Source organism: Haplochromis burtoni, unplaced genomic scaffold (assembly GCF_018398535.1).
Source record: "Haplochromis burtoni strain Fernald_Lab_line unplaced genomic scaffold, NCSU_Asbu1 Contig_25, whole genome shotgun sequence".
In the NCBI taxonomy this organism is placed as follows: domain Eukaryota; kingdom Metazoa; phylum Chordata; class Actinopteri; order Cichliformes; family Cichlidae; genus Haplochromis; species Haplochromis burtoni.
The window spans coordinates 2,532,202-2,550,506 of NW_024582386.1; the positions used below are offsets into that span (position 1 = coordinate 2,532,202).

The 18,305-nt window shown below is 40.1% G+C and overlaps 2 protein-coding genes across 4 annotated transcripts in view; one reads left to right on the plus strand and one right to left on the minus strand.

The window, feature by feature from the left end:
- Positions 1-1,835: 1,835 nt before the first annotated feature.
- On the minus strand, positions 1,836-14,334 carry tmem64 (transmembrane protein 64). 2 transcript variants are annotated; one of them, XM_005917471.3, is made up of 3 exons: positions 12,809-14,333; positions 5,892-6,047; positions 1,836-3,385 (listed from the first exon to the last, which is right to left on the minus strand). In XM_005917471.3, exons 1-3 carry the CDS (start codon positions 13,517-13,519, stop codon positions 3,194-3,196), a joined length of 1,059 nt encoding a protein of 352 aa, XP_005917533.1. In that variant the 5' UTR covers positions 13,520-14,333; the 3' UTR covers positions 1,836-3,193. The 2 variants fall into 2 exon arrangements, with proteins under 2 accessions (XP_005917533.1, XP_005917535.1); XM_005917473.3 differs by having other exon boundaries at positions 3,267-4,637; positions 12,809-14,334.
- Positions 14,335-16,900: 2,566 nt separating this feature from the next.
- necab1 (N-terminal EF-hand calcium binding protein 1) overlaps positions 16,901-18,305 on the plus strand; it is a 37,586-nt gene continuing 36,181 nt past the window's right edge. The window contains exon 1 of one of the 2 annotated variants that reach the window (XM_014332134.2): positions 16,901-17,285. In XM_014332134.2, coding sequence (XP_014187620.1) covers positions 17,196-17,285 — 90 coding nt within the window. In that variant the 5' untranslated portion in view covers positions 16,901-17,195. The remainder of the gene's footprint in view (positions 17,286-18,305) is intronic. The other variant, XM_005917470.3, reaches the window with a different exon arrangement.

Below are 18,305 nucleotides of genomic sequence, written 5' to 3' on the forward strand. Positions count from 1 at the left end.
GAAACCTCAACTTAAAATAAATAAATTCAGGTGTTTTAGTTGTGAGGTTTCATGGGGAAAAAAAAAGAAGCAGAAGGTTATAACAAACTGTCTAGTTTTATTTTCTCTTTCATAAATAACACTGAACAAGCATTGTACAGTGATAAATAACATTTATACACTGTAAAATTCTCTGTATTACAAAATACAGTATATGTGTAATGCACTTGATACAGATGGGGAAGTATTACATTTCATAGCACCACACATGACCTCACGGCCCTTTAGGTTAATGATCCCTCACTCGGTATAACACCTGCATCCCAAACCCAGGTCTTATATGGGTGTCTATGAAACATACTTCCCTTAGGAATCAGTTGTTGCATAACTATATCTAAAGTTAAGTAGAGCCCATGTAGGAAGAACCAAAGCCTTTAAGTGTAAAACTAAATTTTTGCACAATCTGAGTTCCCAGGTGAGACGCTTAAACGTAATGACGTGTCCCCACGGTGGCCAATCGAGCTTCATTTATATGTTTGATTTTTGCATTAAACATGACAAAAACAAAATTTAACACAGACAAAAAAAACCCAAACAAACCAAAAAAAACCAAAAAAAAAACCCACTTCCGAGTAGAACAACTTCATTAATCATGCTACGTTTCAGGAGAGTCTCTGTTAGGGGACATCTAAGACTTTAAAACAAATCACATTTCCGTGCTTTTAAAACATGACTAAGTGTTAAGTGATTTTTTTCCCCACAAGCTATCATTTGTAAGACATGTTCCCATCTCTCCCTCTATACGTAAACGGTCAATTCAAGTAAGAAGAAGCTGTAAAAGTGTTTCAATCTGACGATAAAGATGTTCGTGTGATCTGTGTGCAAGCAGTCAGTCATTTCAGGGACTCTCCCAATACCAAACAAGCTGTTCTGATCACAGATACCAGCGTGTCTCGTGACGTCTCTTTCAAATCATAGGCAACTCAGAGATGTCTGTCAAAGAGGCAGCGGGAGGTAAAAGGCAGGCTCAACACTGAAATACAAACCTGGGAAAGGTGATCCTCTGGAATATAGATCAAATAACTTAAATGCAGCTTTTTGTTCACGTTATAACCCGACTAAGCGATTCCCCTCACTTGGCTAAAGAGCTTACTGGTACATACTGGTATGGGCTTTTTTGCTTTAAACTGTCAAAATTATTGCTAAATTCAAACCGGAAGGGGCCCTTTAAACCAACATTTAGTGTGAAAGTAACTCTACAGCTTGCCAGTCGACTGACAGCATGGAATGTGTTCGGGTGAAGACAGTTTCTGGCGTTAAGAAGAACAAAAAGGTACAAAAATTAAAATTAAAAACAAAACAAAAAGTTGCACCAGCATCACAAAGCAGGCTTTTTGTGAACAACTACAGGAACATTAAGATGTGTAATTTTTTTTAATCTTTTAAATAGGAGCCCTTAATATTCCTCTAACAGACTTGGTCTGAGGAGCAGCATCACAATAAATGTAAAAAAATAAAAAGTAGCATCACATTCATCCCTTGGTGTCAGTGTTGTGTTTGATTGTCAGCTTCTATGACACATCCAGTTTTCCTTTTGACCAACCAAACCCATTTGTAGTTCATCTGTATGAAAATAATGTTTGTCTGTAGTGGACTGTGCAAACAAACCTACAGCATGAGATCCTTGTTGTATTAAGAGCTTAAAGAAATTTTAAAAAGTTACCAGGTGATGTCTATCACCACCAACAAGTAAAAAGTCTTAAGTTGCACTCAGCCTCACCTCAGGCGAGGCCGGGGTCATAACCTCTCATAAGCTTCCTCAATTCACGGCACATTAAAAAATAAAAGCTTCTTTATCTCATCGAGCTCACATCTCTGTAATCTAAGTAAGATAAACCCCAAATAACACACAGACTTGGGTTTGTGTTATGTCGTATGCATGACAGCATTTCTTATTAGTTTGGTTTCAGCACTGAAATGTGACATTCTTGCAGTTTCGTTCTTAGATGTATTGCACTGATTTATCAAATCAACCATTTTAAAGAAAAGAGAGAAAAAAAAAACCTCTATAATTCTCCAGAAAAAGAAAAATCTCACAGCAAAAACAAAAACAAAAGTAAAACGAACATTAATGAAAAATCTAAATGGATCACCAATGATGCGGGAATCGCTCGCAGGGTGTGTGGCTCTGAGTTAAACATATTGGATTATAAAGTTCCCGGCTCTCCTCTCAAACCTGCAGGAGGTGCTCAAACTGAAAGCCTACGCGCACTGGGAGTGTTCCCGCCTTCTCCATAGTCCAAAAATAAGACACTTAAAAAAAGGGAACCATAATTAAAATGCCAAATAATTCAAAAATATTAATAATGCCCTTTATTACTCATACTGCAAATAAGCAAAATCAATCACCTGAAATAAAATAGAAACAGGTATACTTAAAGGTGCATAGGCTGGTGTTCTTTTGACACTGAAATCAAAAGTAAAATCGGTTCCTTTGAAAGGACCTGCACATTCAGAAAAAAAAAGCAGGCATTTCATTTCCTGCCATGTACTTTAAAACTCGCTCACTGTGCTACCCGCCATATTTTTGCCCACTCTCATGGCAAAAGTGAAACAGTCACGTTAGATCATGTAGAAAACAAACTTTGCATTTTAACCCAAACTACTATTTTGTTAGTGCTTTTGGTGCCAAACCGCAGTAAAAGCAAGCAAACATCTTAAGTGTAAAGGTAATAAAACAGAGTCTGAAAGCTCTACTCCTGCCCAGCATTCAAACTACAGTCTCAATAAGTGTATGATTAACTCATGCCACTGCCACCATCTCCCGCCTCCCAGTGTGGACTTTGTAAGTTGAAGTTCTAGATGAGCACAAAAAAAAGGATTAAATATCGTGACTATTTCGCAGGTTGCCATGAGATCGTCACATTTCTGCAGACATCTCATGTAACAAATGTGAAAAAGTACCATTAACAGAAAACAAATAAACTACCATTATGACGTACCACGTTCATCAGCACCATTATCAGGCGCGTGGTCCCGCACTTCCACACCGACTACAGGCGTACACTGATGCCGGGACGATCGCTGCAGTACGTTACCGTGCCGCCGGCGTGTTTGGGACACCAGCTGAACTGTGCTGGTTCCCTCAAGGATACGTGCGTTACAATTGAGTGACCAGGTCTAGGCTGCTACAGCCACGTGCGGCGATTCGAGATCACACGATGTTGATGCAGTTTCCGCTTCCAGCTGTCACCCTCTTGCTGCAGTAGGTGAAGCTGCTGTGATTGGTGGAGGAGCCGTTCATGTGCGACGACTTCAGCTCCATCTGGCAGGCAGCGATGGCTGCGTTGAGCTCTACCTGAGCCCGATGCACGACGTAGAACATCAGGCCGATGCTGATGATGATCTGTAGAGCGGAGCAGAGCAAGAAGCTTTGTGTTAACTAACGATTGTGGTAATGAGCGTTCTGTTTGTGTAATGATGACGATAATAAAGTAAAGCACTACATTTACAGGCACATCGTTTTGTCTCCTAAAAGCAAAAAGGGATGAAGACAAATTTTAGCTACGTTCTAACATTTAGAAATGAAAACAGTAACAATTAAGTTAGTAGTTATAAACCAGAACAAATATCGATGAACTTATTTAGTTCAAAAACTAAAGACATTGCTGCGTTCTTCTGTATTTAAAGACATTTCACCTTCTAGACAACTCACATACCTATGAAAACTAAATCTCGAAGCCAGCTGGAGTTTGGCATTTAGTCACTTTGGAGTCTGAGTTTTTCAGAACAAGCCCAAACAAATAATATGACTTCAGAAGCAAAAACTCAGTAGCCTCTGAAACACTGCGTTAATTATACTGAAGGACAACCACCAATATGTTTATTATATAAATCACACGTAATTAGTTATTTAAAGGTTGGTTTTAACTCCAATTCATTCATTTTCTCCAGTTCACTTTAAGGTAGCAGGGAAGAGGAGCCTATCTGTACTGCTATTGAGCGAGAGCCATCTATCACAGGGCAAATCCAGAAAATCCGACTGTCCATTCCTCATGCTGGTGTCAGGGAAGCTGGGCTACATCGGCACCTCCCATAGTTTCCCATCATGACTGGCTTCCATGTGAATATGGCCAGCTGTCAATGAGATAACATGAAACACTAATACCTTGTTCTACTCACCAGACACTGGACTCCTGACCTTTATTAACTCTCCCTGAGCACCTGTGAGAATTACATAAAACTAAACAGGTGTTGGTGATGCTGTAAAACTGAAATGAACTTGAGGTGAGCTGAGCTGACTTTTCTGGCACAAACAAGAGCAATGCCTGGAATAATACTTCACAGAAAAGTAATAGAAAGTTCTTCTTAGAAGCAAGGACGAGATCTGTCACCTGTTGCTTGTGTGTGGAGGTCATATTTATTTTCTCTGTTACTATTGTAACTCTAAAGAAAAGTGTTCAACCTGCATTTCGCATGGTCAGACTGGCGTACACGAAGGCTTGGTCGGTGGAGAGCACATTCTTCTTGTTGTGGGTTTGATGTTTTAGTAGATTACGTGGTTTTGTTGTGTTTTCTGACTCACAAAAACCTACAACAAGGAGTGCTCCAAAGCAAAGACCTGCCTAAAAGGGCTGAATAACATCCAAGCAGGGCATCTGGTGGAGATACAGAAGAGATAAAGGTCAGGGAATACCAAAGCTACCCCTTAATCTATTTAAAGCGCCTAATATAAGTGAACAGGATGTAGTTAAAGTGTATTTTGTACTTTAAAAATACTCTATCCTAAATAAAAATCTTAAATGAGATGTTTTAAAAGGAAATGTGATCCAACGTGAATAACATCCTTCTTAAGGGAACTTTTTTGCACCTGATACTGAACATTCGATTAAATTAAAATGAAATTAAAAATCTTCAGGTCTCAGGAGGTTTAAAAAAAATAAATAAATAAATAAATAAATCCATCCATAGTTGTCCATTTGGGACAAATTCACCAGAGAGAAACTTTTGAGTGGGAAACTGGTTCATTGCTCATTGACCACATTGCTCGTCAGTTCGCTGTTGAACATTGATGTTTTTTTCTTGGCATAAAGTGTCTCATCGCCTGAGAGAATTTGGACTGAAAGCTCATTGACAGATCATTAACAGAAAGGCTAAACTGAAACCTGCTGAAGGACATATAGTGCATGAATAGAGGAAGATGTCAGTGAAGATTGGAAAGAAGGTCATAGTCTAAAAAATGTTTTCTATAGCAGGAATTCCTTCCTTACTGTAAAGCAAAAAGGTAAACAACCGCATCAGACATTCATTCATGTATCACTGTTTCCTTCTTTAAAAAAACAAAACAAAAACAAAACAAACCACTGTTGAATTGCAAAACCGGTTTCATAAGTTCTGAGAATCTGATAACAGTGAAATACAAACAGCTCAGTCCTTCGCAAACAATCTCTAGAAAATCCCTGAAGGTAAATTAATGAAAATAACTAGAGTTAAACTGTGGAAGAGTGGAACAAGCTCAAACCAGAACAATGAGAGAAACCATTACCATCCCACAGACCTGCTGAAGTCATTTCAAGAAAAGAACATCTTACACTTCCTGTATGTAAGCTTGTTTTCGTCACAGTAGTTACCATTCTCCATTTTAAAGCATTTTCCACAATACATTTACACACAATTTTTATTTTATTTTATATCCACAGCTATTATTATTCCGTCAATAATCACCAATATTTAAGAATAAATATTCAGTATGGTCACAAATAGGGGTGTGCTGATAACGAGCTCCGCTGGGCTTTTGTTCTTTAAACGTCAGCACAACGTTGAGCAAAATGGGAAAGCAACATATAATTTCAAATCTCGAATATTTGAAAATTGTTACCTTCGTACTCAATATATTATCACCTTCAGCTCACCTGCAGGCTGAAAACGAAGTAGCCGCTGACGCTTTGCTCAGCGATGACATCCTCCATAGTACGAAGTGTGGTGCCCAGGTAGGAGTTTAGAAGCTGTGTGGGCAACAGGCCCACAGAGGAGGCCACCAGGTAGTTTGGCAAGGACACATCTGTGATCTGTGAAAGGAGAGCAGTGATTAAAAACCCCAAAAAACAAAATAGGTTTCAAACATTAATAAAATAACAGTAAAACACACGAGAAAAAGATCAGATTTAATCATATTTAAACATCTATAACTAAAAGACTGTCTTTCAGTTTTTCGTCTTCCAGTTATTTCAACAATGTTGAACTCTGTCAGTCTGTGAAAGTCAAACTTGTCTGACTTGTCTGATTTTGTTGTGCCCTGAACTTTGTGTAGTTTCCAAAACCTGTTGAAACGTTGTAAAGCTTTTAAAGAATTTAAAAAAAAGAAGCTACATGACAAGGTGGCATTGTCCTTTCCTAAAAAAAAGAACATATGAACAACTCCAGTAATTGAATAACTTGTTTTACGACTTTTACAATTTGAAAAAAAAAAGAAAAAAGTACTGATTTTTTTTATTGTTTATTTACACGCTTTTATATATGTACACCGAATAAATTCTTATGAGGATTGGCTTCCTCGCAGGATAAATAAATATGATACTAACCACAGTAAATTGGGTTAACTAAATAGTTTCTAACAAATTTGAGTGCTGAACCTGCGCCCATCATGCAAAAACAGCTCGTGGCGTTTGGCACCAGGAGAGCAGTCTGGTCCCCACGGGCTGCCTTCCACGAATCAGGCTTGTTCTAGCGCGTTCCAGAGATGCTCAATCAGACTGGGATCTGATAAAGCTGGAGGGCGAGTATGGTCTTTGAGCTACTCCTGAGCGGTTTCTGTGCATAGGCTGGGTGCTCTGCTACAGGAGACGGCTGCAGTTGGGTAGTGTCGCTGCCTTCGGGGTTTGTTCCGGTTAGTGGTACACGAGTAAATATAACATCCGCATGAACGCCAGGACCAGAGTCTCTGCAGAGCACTGCCAGTGGTGTCAATGATGTGGCTTAGTGTTGTGCTCACAGGCTACATCACAACTGAGTCCCTTCACCTCAGTTACTAGAAAAACTACTCAAAGGCAGGATGCTGTCCTAAAAAAAAGAAGAAGAAGAAGAAGAAGAAAGAAAGAAAAAATGTTGCTACAGACCCCTTCTTCTTCTATTTTTTTTTTTTTTTTAAATCTAAAAGCTGTTAAATAAATTTTGGTGCAAGTATCCTGAACTTTGATATGTCGGTATCTCCAAACAACCACCTTAATATAAATATACCGGTAAATATAAATAACTGCTGGCTCGCTGTCACCCTTGATCTCTTGATTAAGTGATGACATAAGCCTCTGTGCACCCGTGCTGGCTGTGGGAGGATGTGACCTTGGCACCGTGTGCTCAGTGACTACGCTGCAGCTGATAGCAGTGTGTCAGGGGTTTTGGTATGTTGCTGCAAGACTGTCTGTGCCAAAATGTTATCAGGGCTTGAAAACATTTGCGCTCGATGCGGCCAAAGTGTCTCTTTGCTGGGATAAAATCCTCTCCCGTTATCACACTAGACACTGATAAGAACTTAGGTTACACTTCACAAAACACTGACATTATCGAATCGTGGTTAATCAAGCTAACATTGTAGTCCGTGCTGTTTTTTCGCCAAGCACTTTTCCCTCTGCACGGTCATGTGACAGGCTTTTTCTCCTCGCAAGATTAGCCTTGATGTGTCCACGCCACGTGCCAACACAATCAAAACGCCTTCAGCTGATTTCTGAGACATCTGTGAGAGCTATAGAAGAAAATGAATGCAGTCTCTGAAGCACAGGGCCTCTGAAGTCCCACCCAGGCATCGGGCACACACAGCTGTCTTGTATGCGACCAGGGAAGGGCCAGTCTGTGGTATTTTTAAGACTGTGCAGAGAATTCCCACTGAACCTCCTACTTGCTTCTGCAAGCCTGTATCACGATAATCTGCAAATTCAAGTGAAAAAAATATCGCCCCGTCTTATGACTGGCCTGATTTATTTAGAGCAGCAGCAATGCAGGCCTGACTTTGTGCTTGTAAACAAAACACTAGGTGCTTTGACTATGCAGTAAAATTAGGATTGCAACTGTGATGCCGTTTCTCTTTTTTATTCATACTAATGGAGTGTGAAGAACACTTAAAACATGCCTGCTTGTACCAAAGGTCCATAAATCACACACAAAGACTTCCCAGATTGCTTCATCAGCTCATTATGACGAGTGTTGGAGCCAGGATAGCGAGCAGGTATAAAAGTGCAATAAAATAGATGTGCGGAGATGAAAGCACGCACCTGAAGCTCAACGGATTCACAAGCATTTTTCCTGAGCTGTCCTATTGTTTTGCTAACTGCTGCAGTCTCTGTGTCGTTTTAGGTTACCCGTGATAATGTAGCACCACCAACTTCAGCAGAAAGAAGTGAGGGGCACAGTGAAATGTAGCCTCACCGCAGAAAGTGCTTACCAAGGGCAGGGCAGACAAGACATAACTCTCCTGTGAGCCGTTACGGGCCTATGCTTAGAATTGGCTCGTTTCTCTTTTATTGTGGAGAATAAGATCGTACAGATACAACAGCAGCTCGGCTTTACAATGAACCTCCAGATGAGATTAAGTATCCAGCAAGAGCCTGAGTTGGGGTTGAAAGTGAAAATGTTGCAGGGAAAACAGGTGGTGAGACTGAAAAGCTCCACTCTGACAGTCATTTCTCCAACAGAAACCAAAGAATTTCACATGGAAGCGACTGCGACACGCATCGCTGGGTGATGTGATGAATATATCAGTTCTCCATCCTGGTCATTTAACAGCAAATGCTATCACTTCTCCACCACCTTCTTTACTTAGAAGGAAACAGCCACCTGACTGTGTTAATCAGGTCTCTTCTTATTAAAACATCATGCTTTTCTTAATAAACCAAATATATATATATATATATCAGACACTACTACCAAATAGACTACTCAGAGATGCTGAAGTCTGTGTCTGGAAGGTGCATGTCAGTCTACAGCATAGGCAATGCAGTCCTGTAAATCAAGCATTAGCATCTGAGGACAAAGGCCAATTTTCTCCTCAGATGCAGCCAGCAGATATCTGAGGCTTCCTGCTCCATCTGCTCGATTACAACCTTATTTTGATTCTTATACCGGATGCCCCTCCTGACGCGGAGATTTGTCTCTCCCCCTTATCTCAAACCAGCAGTATTTTGCATGTTAGGCAAATGCATTAACAAATGCAGGTAAATTCAAAAGCACCAATCCATTGCAGGCGATAGTTTATTGCAAAAATAAAATCATTCTTTTGCCTCCTGTCCTTGTCAGGTACCGGTAACCATGCTTGTGACTGATGAGTACAAATTCAGATCCCAAAGTTGGCCCGGGCCTCCACATTCTGCATATGTATATGTAGATACCCGTTTAGAAAGATTAGGACTCCACTAACTCCAGTACACTGTGGTTGGTAAATGCTTTGCTATGCTAAGTGTGTCTGCTTGCCACTTGGTGCCGAGCAGCTAGCGTACAGTGTGCTTTAACAGCATTTTTCATAAAACAGCTGCATGGCGCTATGTGAGCAGTCAGAACAAGTTGCATACGAGACAGGTGCAGATCCAGGAGGAAACCGCTGATAAAAGTGTGGAAATAATGATTAATGGACTACTTTCAATGCGGTCTTTGTGATTTCTTTCAAGTTATCATTTGACACCATATTATTCATTATCGAAGAAAGACGCAGATGATAGACATAATGATATCTCAATAAAACAGGTGAGAGTTTTTCCAAGCTTTTCGGAGCAACATCCACCAAGAACTCAACAAGCTGCTTGTAAATCTAAAATATGTCAAAAGAACCAAAAAACTCCTTAAAAAGCCTGACAATGAGTCAAGCACAGACACATTTTCCAAAGACAAACAGCTGTCATAAGCTGGAACAAACCAGCAGAAAAGTAACAAATGCAAACTGGCATCCAAAAAAATATGACCTACATCTGTAGCATTTGTTGTTTAGCCATTTTAGCATTGCAGCCTTTTTTTGTTTGCTTTGACCATGTATGTAATAACCCAGAGCAAGCTGAAGATCACCATCGTACATGACTGTCAGTGAGCTCACCTTGTACTTTGACTCTCATGAGCTGACTGAGGGTGCTAACAGCGCCAGTCACAGAGTCAGCAGCTGAGCAACAGAGTGTTAAAATCTGTCCCTTTGACTTTGCCACCTCATTTTCACTTCTGCAGCGTGGAGCAGCAAGTTCAATGTTGCAACTATTGTCATAGCGTCTCCAGTTATCCTCCCATGAAGCACAGACAAGTCCCAACTATGAAGTATACAGCAAGGGGGAAAAATGAAGCTACTGAAGTCAGTCAGGCAAAAGAAAGCCATCTGCTACGCTTAAGCTATGTCATACTCAAAGTCCATGATCAGGTAAACTGCTGACTTAGTGTAGAAATAAAGACTAATAATGCCCATATTCAGAATTACAGATTCTCATACTTGATGACACTGTATGTCTGGGAATTATCACCAACACAGTCTGAAAAACCTTCATTTTAAAACACATTGTGAGCATATTTTAAACGAACATCCTAACAACTAAAAAAACCCAAAACAGGCTCACATTTGGTGCCATTATCAAAGGAATCACTGTCCAAACAGATCACCACCGACTCTAAACCCTTATCTACGTCAGCTCCCTGCCTAACCTTGATATCCATACATCTGACTTTGAGATGCTTCTCAAATAGCAGCCTATCAGTCAGCGTACAACAGCAGCACAAATGCTTATTGCGTCCCGTGATTCTTGTACCCACAAGGCTTCTCATTATTACCATGCTCTCATCTCACCATTATCAAATTACCGTCTGAAGTTGTAAGGGTCGTTTTGAACAGTAACTGTAGATATGTTAATGCAATATTGATATGTTAAACCAAAGTCTAGTGTTCACGTAATGCAGTGCAATAAATAACTTCAACATGTTGCTCTCACACGCTACAGGGCAGATTAAGATTTCATACCCCTTTACAGGACTTCTCTCTATGTTCAGTAATAAACATCACACTGGGGACACATTTAGATAGTTATTCAGATCAACCAGTATAGCGGTCGAACACCTCAATATTTGCACGAGGGTTATAAAGCAGATTTTTTATGTCAGTGTGGTGACATTAAACTGTGAGAAATCATAATCAACGCAAAGCACTCAACTCTATAAAGTTGACAAATGTCTAACCAAATCAGTCACCCCGGAAAACCCCACTGGTTTAGCACCATACAACCTCTGTGCTTGTGAAACACACTTACATCATCAGCTTTTTCCCCTCCTTGGGCCTGTGCATCAACTCCTTCTTGCTGTAAGCTATTAATGTCTTTCAAGCCCAACGCTTTGCATTCAATTTTGCATGTTTGTGCTTCTGCGTTTTCCAGTATTTAAGGGGGATTTCTCATCAGACAATACTTTTAGCATGTTTACCGTTAATCGAGCTCTTTGAGCATGTTAAATGCAGTAGATTAAATGTAGTTTTTGTTTTGAGATATAAATATATATATTTTTTTGTGTGTGGAAAGGATGTCCTGGCTAAATTTTATTATAACTAGCAATAAATCCTCTCAGTGGCAATTTTACGAGTATTATAAATTACATTACTGCCTACACAAGGAGTGTGATCCTTAACCTCCTAAGACCCGAACTCTTCCACGACACGCATTTTTGATTTCTCTTTGATATTTGGGCATATTGGGGCTGATTAATGTAAAAATCAAAGAATTACCTTTTTTTTTTTTTCTGATTTTTGTTTCTAATAAAAATGAGAGCCACATATGAGGATATTCATTTAAAATTTTGATAGAACAGTAGCAGTAAAATGTCCTCGTAAGTGGACATCAGGCCCTTGTAGAGCAAAATTGAGTATTTTGGTCTAAACAACCCAAAATGTGATGTCCACATATGTGGACACCAGGTCCTAAGGAGGTTAAATGTATCTAGAAAGACAACTGTGGATATACTGGGTAAGTGAACCTATGTTTTTTGCATGGCTTCAACTTGTAATACCTTGTTTTATTTTTTATTTTTTAAATAGTCCTATTGTTTTCATATCGAGTGACCCATCCTGATATTCTATAAAACAGAGGATGATCACTTAAGCCTTTTACCTTTTTGGATGTATCAATGAGTTGAGTGAGGAAGATAATGAAGGGGTATAAACTATTCATGCAATGTATGAAGGTCTCAGTCCTCGGTTAAATGTAGGAGAGCAGTTGAAAGCAATATCACAACACTGATCTGACATGAGTCATCTCAAAAAAATAAAAAATACACAGGAAACCAAACAAAAAAGGTGGCACCTTAAACTAAATTGTTTATGTCACCAGATGTTCAAGAGGGAAAAAAAACAAACAAAAACAAAAAATTGCTCCTAAATATAAAACCTGAAATATGGCTACTGACCACTGGGAGCCACATCCTAGGAGCACTCCGTTTATCTGCAGGAAGAATGAGTTTCCATTCTCTGTGGACCGGCTTCCTATTTTCATTTCCACATTTAGACTCCGGTCTGCCTTGAATATTGAAGTAACAGGCCAACTACTCTTTTCAGTGTCCTAAACTGAAATGAAACTGGCAGTTCCTGACTTGTATCTAGATAGTTCTGATTTCCCCTGAGATTCAGCTGGCCTAGAAATAAGAAAAATGCATCCCCTCTAAAACACACACAAAAAGACCACAGAATTAACTGTCAGGACTCTGTTTGATTTGTTCAGCCATCATCTGGCACAGTAATGAATTCTTCCCAGAGCCGAACAAGTGCTGTGACACATCTACTGCAATTTGTGAGTTTACACGATGGCCTAAGAAAACCTGGAAACATACTCACCGAGAAAACTGCATTTTGGAGTCCAAAAGGTATGGGGGTGAGTCTTGCTAAGGCCACAATTTTGAGTCCACTTCCTCCTTCCACCACGCGTATGACGGCACTGAGCTGTTCGTTGTTTCCAACTTTGTTCAGCACCCAGTCAGTCAACAGTCGTTTGCACACCACGTGTGCCACAAAGGTCCCTATTAGAACCCCCACCATAACTAGTCCCATGCCCAGCACAAAGCCGTAGAGGTAGCCAGCAGCCACGTTAAGAACAATATATCCCCATCCACATGGAAAGGACACGATAATCAAACCAACTATAAAGAGCATGGCTCCAACAAAGCTGTCCAAACTCTCCACCCAGAGCAGGAGGTCCTTGAGGTATTGGCGTACCAGAGCCACCGAGGAGAAGCACACAGCAGTGAGGATGCACGCCAGCAGGGCGCTTTTAAAACAGAAGGTGGTGATACAACACGGGTGTCTGAACTCTGCACCACCGGTGAAGGTCGTCCCCCCTGCGTCAACGCTGGCCTCGGGAACACCATCCGACTTCCCCAAGCCAGTCCCCCTCTCATCAAAAGCGTTGCATATTAGGATGTCGATTTTGTCACACTCATCCGTGGAGGTCTTCTGCAGCCAGCGGTTCAGCTGGATCTGCGTCTTGCCCACTGCGTGCTTTACAAGCTTGGTGAAAAGCTGCACGGTCGTAGCCCCTGACATTGACATGTCGGTCCTCAAACAGCCTCTGGGGACCAGCAGTGGAGCTCAGATTGACCTGGAAGCAGCTGTTATGTTACAGGCTCCTAGAAAGCGTCTAAACACAGTCAAAGTCCATCTCAACAGAGACAAGTAATCACAAACTTCGCAGACGATGGCTTCAGCATAAGTAGTAGTCCATTGCTCTGGTGCTGTTACTGCACTGGCATAGTAAGGCATACAGGTAACCTTTTGCCATTACATTAACTGCCCAACTTAACCCGTGTTAGCAGTTTATCTCGGGTACACCAGCTGTGTAGCGTGCCAGCGCAGTGACTTGATGTTGTCAGTTTTGTAGTCGCTGTCTAAAGCACTCGCCATCTTCAGAGTTGTTATCACTTCGCTCAGGACAAGGTTGAGTCAGCGGCCGGAGGGACACGACAAAGATGGGTCTGCATGACAAGGGGAGAGCCTGTGCTATCCACATCAACTTTCAGGACTCCCCCAGCATTCACATCCAGTTTTAGCGATAACTCACCAGCACAAATCACTGCGTGGCTAACTTACTCTCCGCCGTTAGCTAACTAGCTCTCTGCGAGGATAAAGTCCAACAGTGCAATCTCGAGACTAAAACCACCGCCACCGGCCTTTCAGAGCCGCCTCTCCCGGACACCAGAGCGACAAACAGGACTCACAAGCCGGATGTGAAAGCCCAGTTTGCTCTTTGTCTCCAGGCTAGCTGCTGTTGCTGTTTCACTCGTCGTCCTCTCTCCTGAGTGGATGCTGTCGATGTTGAAGCTATTCATACAGACCACTGTTTGTGTCCCAGAATGCCAAGTAACCTCAGCCCACGTGACACACCGTTTAACTGTTTCAACCAATCAGAAAGCTCTCGATGTCACCGCGAGATTTTTTTTTTAAATAAGTTGTTTTTGAGCGATTGCTTGAATGATTTTGTTTCTGTCTGCCAAGCTTAACGCGATCCCTGTAACGTTTCTTTTACTTCAATCATTCGGAGTCTCTCTGTGTTTTTAAGGCAAGATATACGTAACAGATATCACCGTGAAATGTCCCCGTGTTGTTACTCCTTACCGTCAGTGTGGCCGGGACGTAGCTACGTGGAAAGCTCTCCTTTCTAAAAATAAACAGGAGCAAACACACAGTGATTTCATTAGAAAATTACAAATTACGCAACAAGAGGAAAATAAACATAGGAATTAAAAGTCGTTTAAAGATGGCCTGGATTTCATTTTGAACACACGTCATTTTGATGGTTTATGAAATTTAAATAAATGTAACTGATAAACAACTGAAGCAAATTAAAACACACAAACACATACACACACACACGCATGAGATTCATATAAATTAATGAGAGCAATTTATTGTTGTTGTTGTTGTTGTTACATGCTTTCTGAGACTTATTTTAGTGTGTGTGTGTGTGTGTGTGTGTGTGTGTGTGTGTGTGTGTGTGTGTGTGTGTGTGTGTGTGTGTGTGTGTCAATGTGCAGAACAGATATTACCTATACCAGGGATGTCAAACTCATTTAATATCGTGGCCTTCAGTGGGCCAGACCAGTGTAACGTCCCTTTCTGTCAGTGTAAGTGTAAATGCATGTAACTGCACATTTAATCCCCGAGAAGCGTTAATATAGGGGTGGAAGTGAAATTTCAACAGTATTTCTCAGTTTTTCTACATTATTAATGTAGAAAATGACAGAAAGGTTTTTGGTACCTCATTGCCTACATAAACATTTCAGTACTGATATCATTATTAGTAGTATAAGTAAGTAGGCACTAAAAACAGGAACTTTTATGTCATTTAATTATCTATTACTTTACTTTGGTATAGTGTGAATGGCAATAGGAGAGGTTTTTATGAACTTGTGAAAAGCTTATCAAAATACAGATTAAAGTTTAAATCTATGCATTCCTTCACACTTTCTACAACCTTTCAGTGGGCCAGATTGGAGTCTTTGCCAGGCCAATTCTGGACCCTGGGCTTTATGTTTGACACCCCTGATCTACACATATGTTTGCTCATTGGCATATAATCCTACAAAAAAGGTTCTCAATTCAGTTTTATTCTACTATAAAAATTATATGTTTCCTCTTGATCACCTAAAATAACATGCTCTTAAATTCAGCTGGCAAAAGTATAGATTGTCTCCAATCAGTCTTCATTCACAACAAGATGAATTAAGCTTAATTTTCTTACCATGTTCATTCAAATTAGCTTTCAAAGAAGGAATCAAAAATAAATATCCATCATGCAATGAGGTGATGAAGAAGCAGACCTCAATGCAGTACATGTACCACAAATCTGTAACTGAACAATAGTACTGCAGTAAATATAGTTAGCATAAAAATACACTGCAGATTATTTTTATGGACATAATTTCACGTTTATAAAAATCTGGTTCATAATTTCAGGCGGCACACTACTGTGATATGTGGCAGAGTAAGAGCACTTTCACTTATTCTCCTGTATTTCTGAGAGCATGCAGTATAATATTATAGCCTGAGGGGAATCACCCTGCTTGGTGTGCTCAGCATAAATTCATAACGAGGGGAGTGAAGCAGACAATAAGTTCATTGGTGCATCTAACACCGCTTTCTCGGCTGTGGAGCTGTAAGCCTTGAGGTGGTAGTCCTTTAAAAACAGACTAACCCCTCCTATCTGAGCATTGTCTCACATAAACCCTGGACTATTAATTAAATTATATGTTTTTTCTTTTTTTTTTCATCAATGTAATTTTTGGTTTTGTTGATCTGTATTTTTGTGCTATCACAGCACCCCACTAGATGGAAGTGTTACACAGTTTTACAGCCATTTCAACACAATACAAGTTTAGCATGAGCGATACATGTGGCAGATTATAACATACATATCCTTGTTATAGTTCAATATTCCTCTTCTTCTTCTTCTTCTTTTGCTAATGCAAAGCTACAATAGAAATCATTCTTAATGAGTTGTTGTTTTTTAATTTGTTTGTTTTTTAGTTGTACACATTTTCATTATGGTCAGATTAAAAGAGAGCATATACTGCAGCGAAAACACAGAAATGTCAGTCCTTGAGAGACTGGCCATTTTTGTGTGTTGAAGTGAGACCACCGTTTTCAAGCATTCAACTACCTGGGGGGAGGGGGATCTGTCTAGAGAGGACATCATAAGCCGACCTTTTATGTGGCCATTGTAGCTTTTACAAAAAGTTCACATTTATGTAACAGCCCTCTGTTGGAGTAAGCTATTAGTGCTGCTCATTTGGCTGAATGCAGCGATGTTGTCAGAGTGTCTCAGGTGAAGTTTCTATGTATTTATTTATATATTTTAAAGCCTGTGCATCACAGTGTGGAAAAACACGAACACTTCGCATCAACTGAGGCGGGATCAACACAGACAGTCAGTATATGGCAGGCTGTTGATTTAGCTGTCAAAATAAAAGCATATAGCTGCACATCGCTGCCTAACGGGGAGGAAAAAGCAGTCTCAAAGCTGACTGCAGGGCAGTTATATTTGGGCTTCGTTACGTGCACTGTAAGGATCGCATTAACTCTTATTTTCGGCTTTTAAAAGTAAACGTTTAATTGTGGCACTCCAGCCCGGAACTTGTTCGTTACTTCGCGTGTCTTGTCGGAGTCAGAGAATAAGAGGTTCAAGCGGACACACATTCCTCTGCAGATCACAAGTGAAGCTACACTGTGGATGATGGATTGTTCAGAAGAGGTTCAGCCGGTGTCCGAGGAGCCCAGCGCTCAAATAGAGCTCAAAAAGGGAATGTCCATTTTCATTGATGTAAGTATCATGTGTTTTTTATCCTTATTAAGACCAAAATTACACTTAAAAATCAACACTGTTAAAACATAACTGTAGAAAAATATATATACCAGGATTATGTGATCCTTACAAAATGCATTACAGTTTACAGATTTCAATTTATTAGAAATAAAGAAGACCCATTAGTGTTGATTGTGGCTCACTTGATGTAATATGGATTCCTCAAATGTATGACGTGTACAGAGGGCTTTCTTTCTAGTAATTATTTCATACAACTCACATGTACTTTATCTATTTGGTAGAAGGATTTCAAAGCTTACTCCTTTCGCTTCTCCTCAGCCTTAAAATCAAACACAGTAAAATAATTAATTAGTAGAAATCTGCCCCGTTTTGTTGAGATGTTTGTTCACAAATCCAGCTTAAATATGAAAAATCTAATTAACATTAACATATTTCTAATTTGAAAAGATAAACCTGTATTTTTTTGTGGGGGAAATGATCATGCAAACATGGGTGTAGGTTTTGTTTGAGTATTGTGCAGGGGGTGGGGGTACATATTCAATTAAATTATGAACATCATTCACTTAATTTCCTAATTTTCACTGCAAATCTGTGCAAAGAAAAACAAACAAACCAAGCCATAGGTGGTAGTTGTAGACATGCTGGTGATTTTTCCTTAAGCGGGTCTTCTGTTTGGGTCCTGTTTTTGTTAGGGATGGAGGCAAGTGCAGAGGGTGTAAGTGTGGACAATAAAATAAGCCTAGGATTGATTCCTCACACATCTTAAACTCTCATCCTGATCTAATGACCCTTCTCCAAGTGTTTGTGTCTTAGCAGCTTTACCCCTGCTCTTAATCAGACTGCCTTCTGCCTCTTATCCACCTACTGATTCAATTTCCCTCCATGCTTTCATTCATTTGTGATATCTTAATCATAAACCTGTTGGCTGCCATCAGTATTTTCGGGAAGGCACAGAAGGAAAGCAAATGAACCAAGTGAAGTGTTTTGAGTGCTCGGTAAGAGGAGAAAAGTGCTTTG

What these genes read in the sequence shown, in the direction of transcription:
- tmem64 (XM_005917471.3), bottom strand. Translation starts at nt 13,519, where the DNA reads ATGTCAATGTCAGGGGCTACGACCGTGCAGCTTTTCACCAAGCTTGTA. An exon ending in TCCAAAATGCAGTTTTCTCG is followed by an intron (nt 6,048 to 12,808) that starts GTGAGTATGTTT and finishes CTCCTTTCACAG; the next exon opens with ATCACAGATGTGTCCTTGCC. An exon ending in ACTTCGTTTTCAGCCTGCAG is followed by an intron (nt 3,386 to 5,891) that starts GTGAGCTGAAGG and finishes TCCGCTCTACAG; the next exon opens with ATCATCATCAGCATCGGCCT.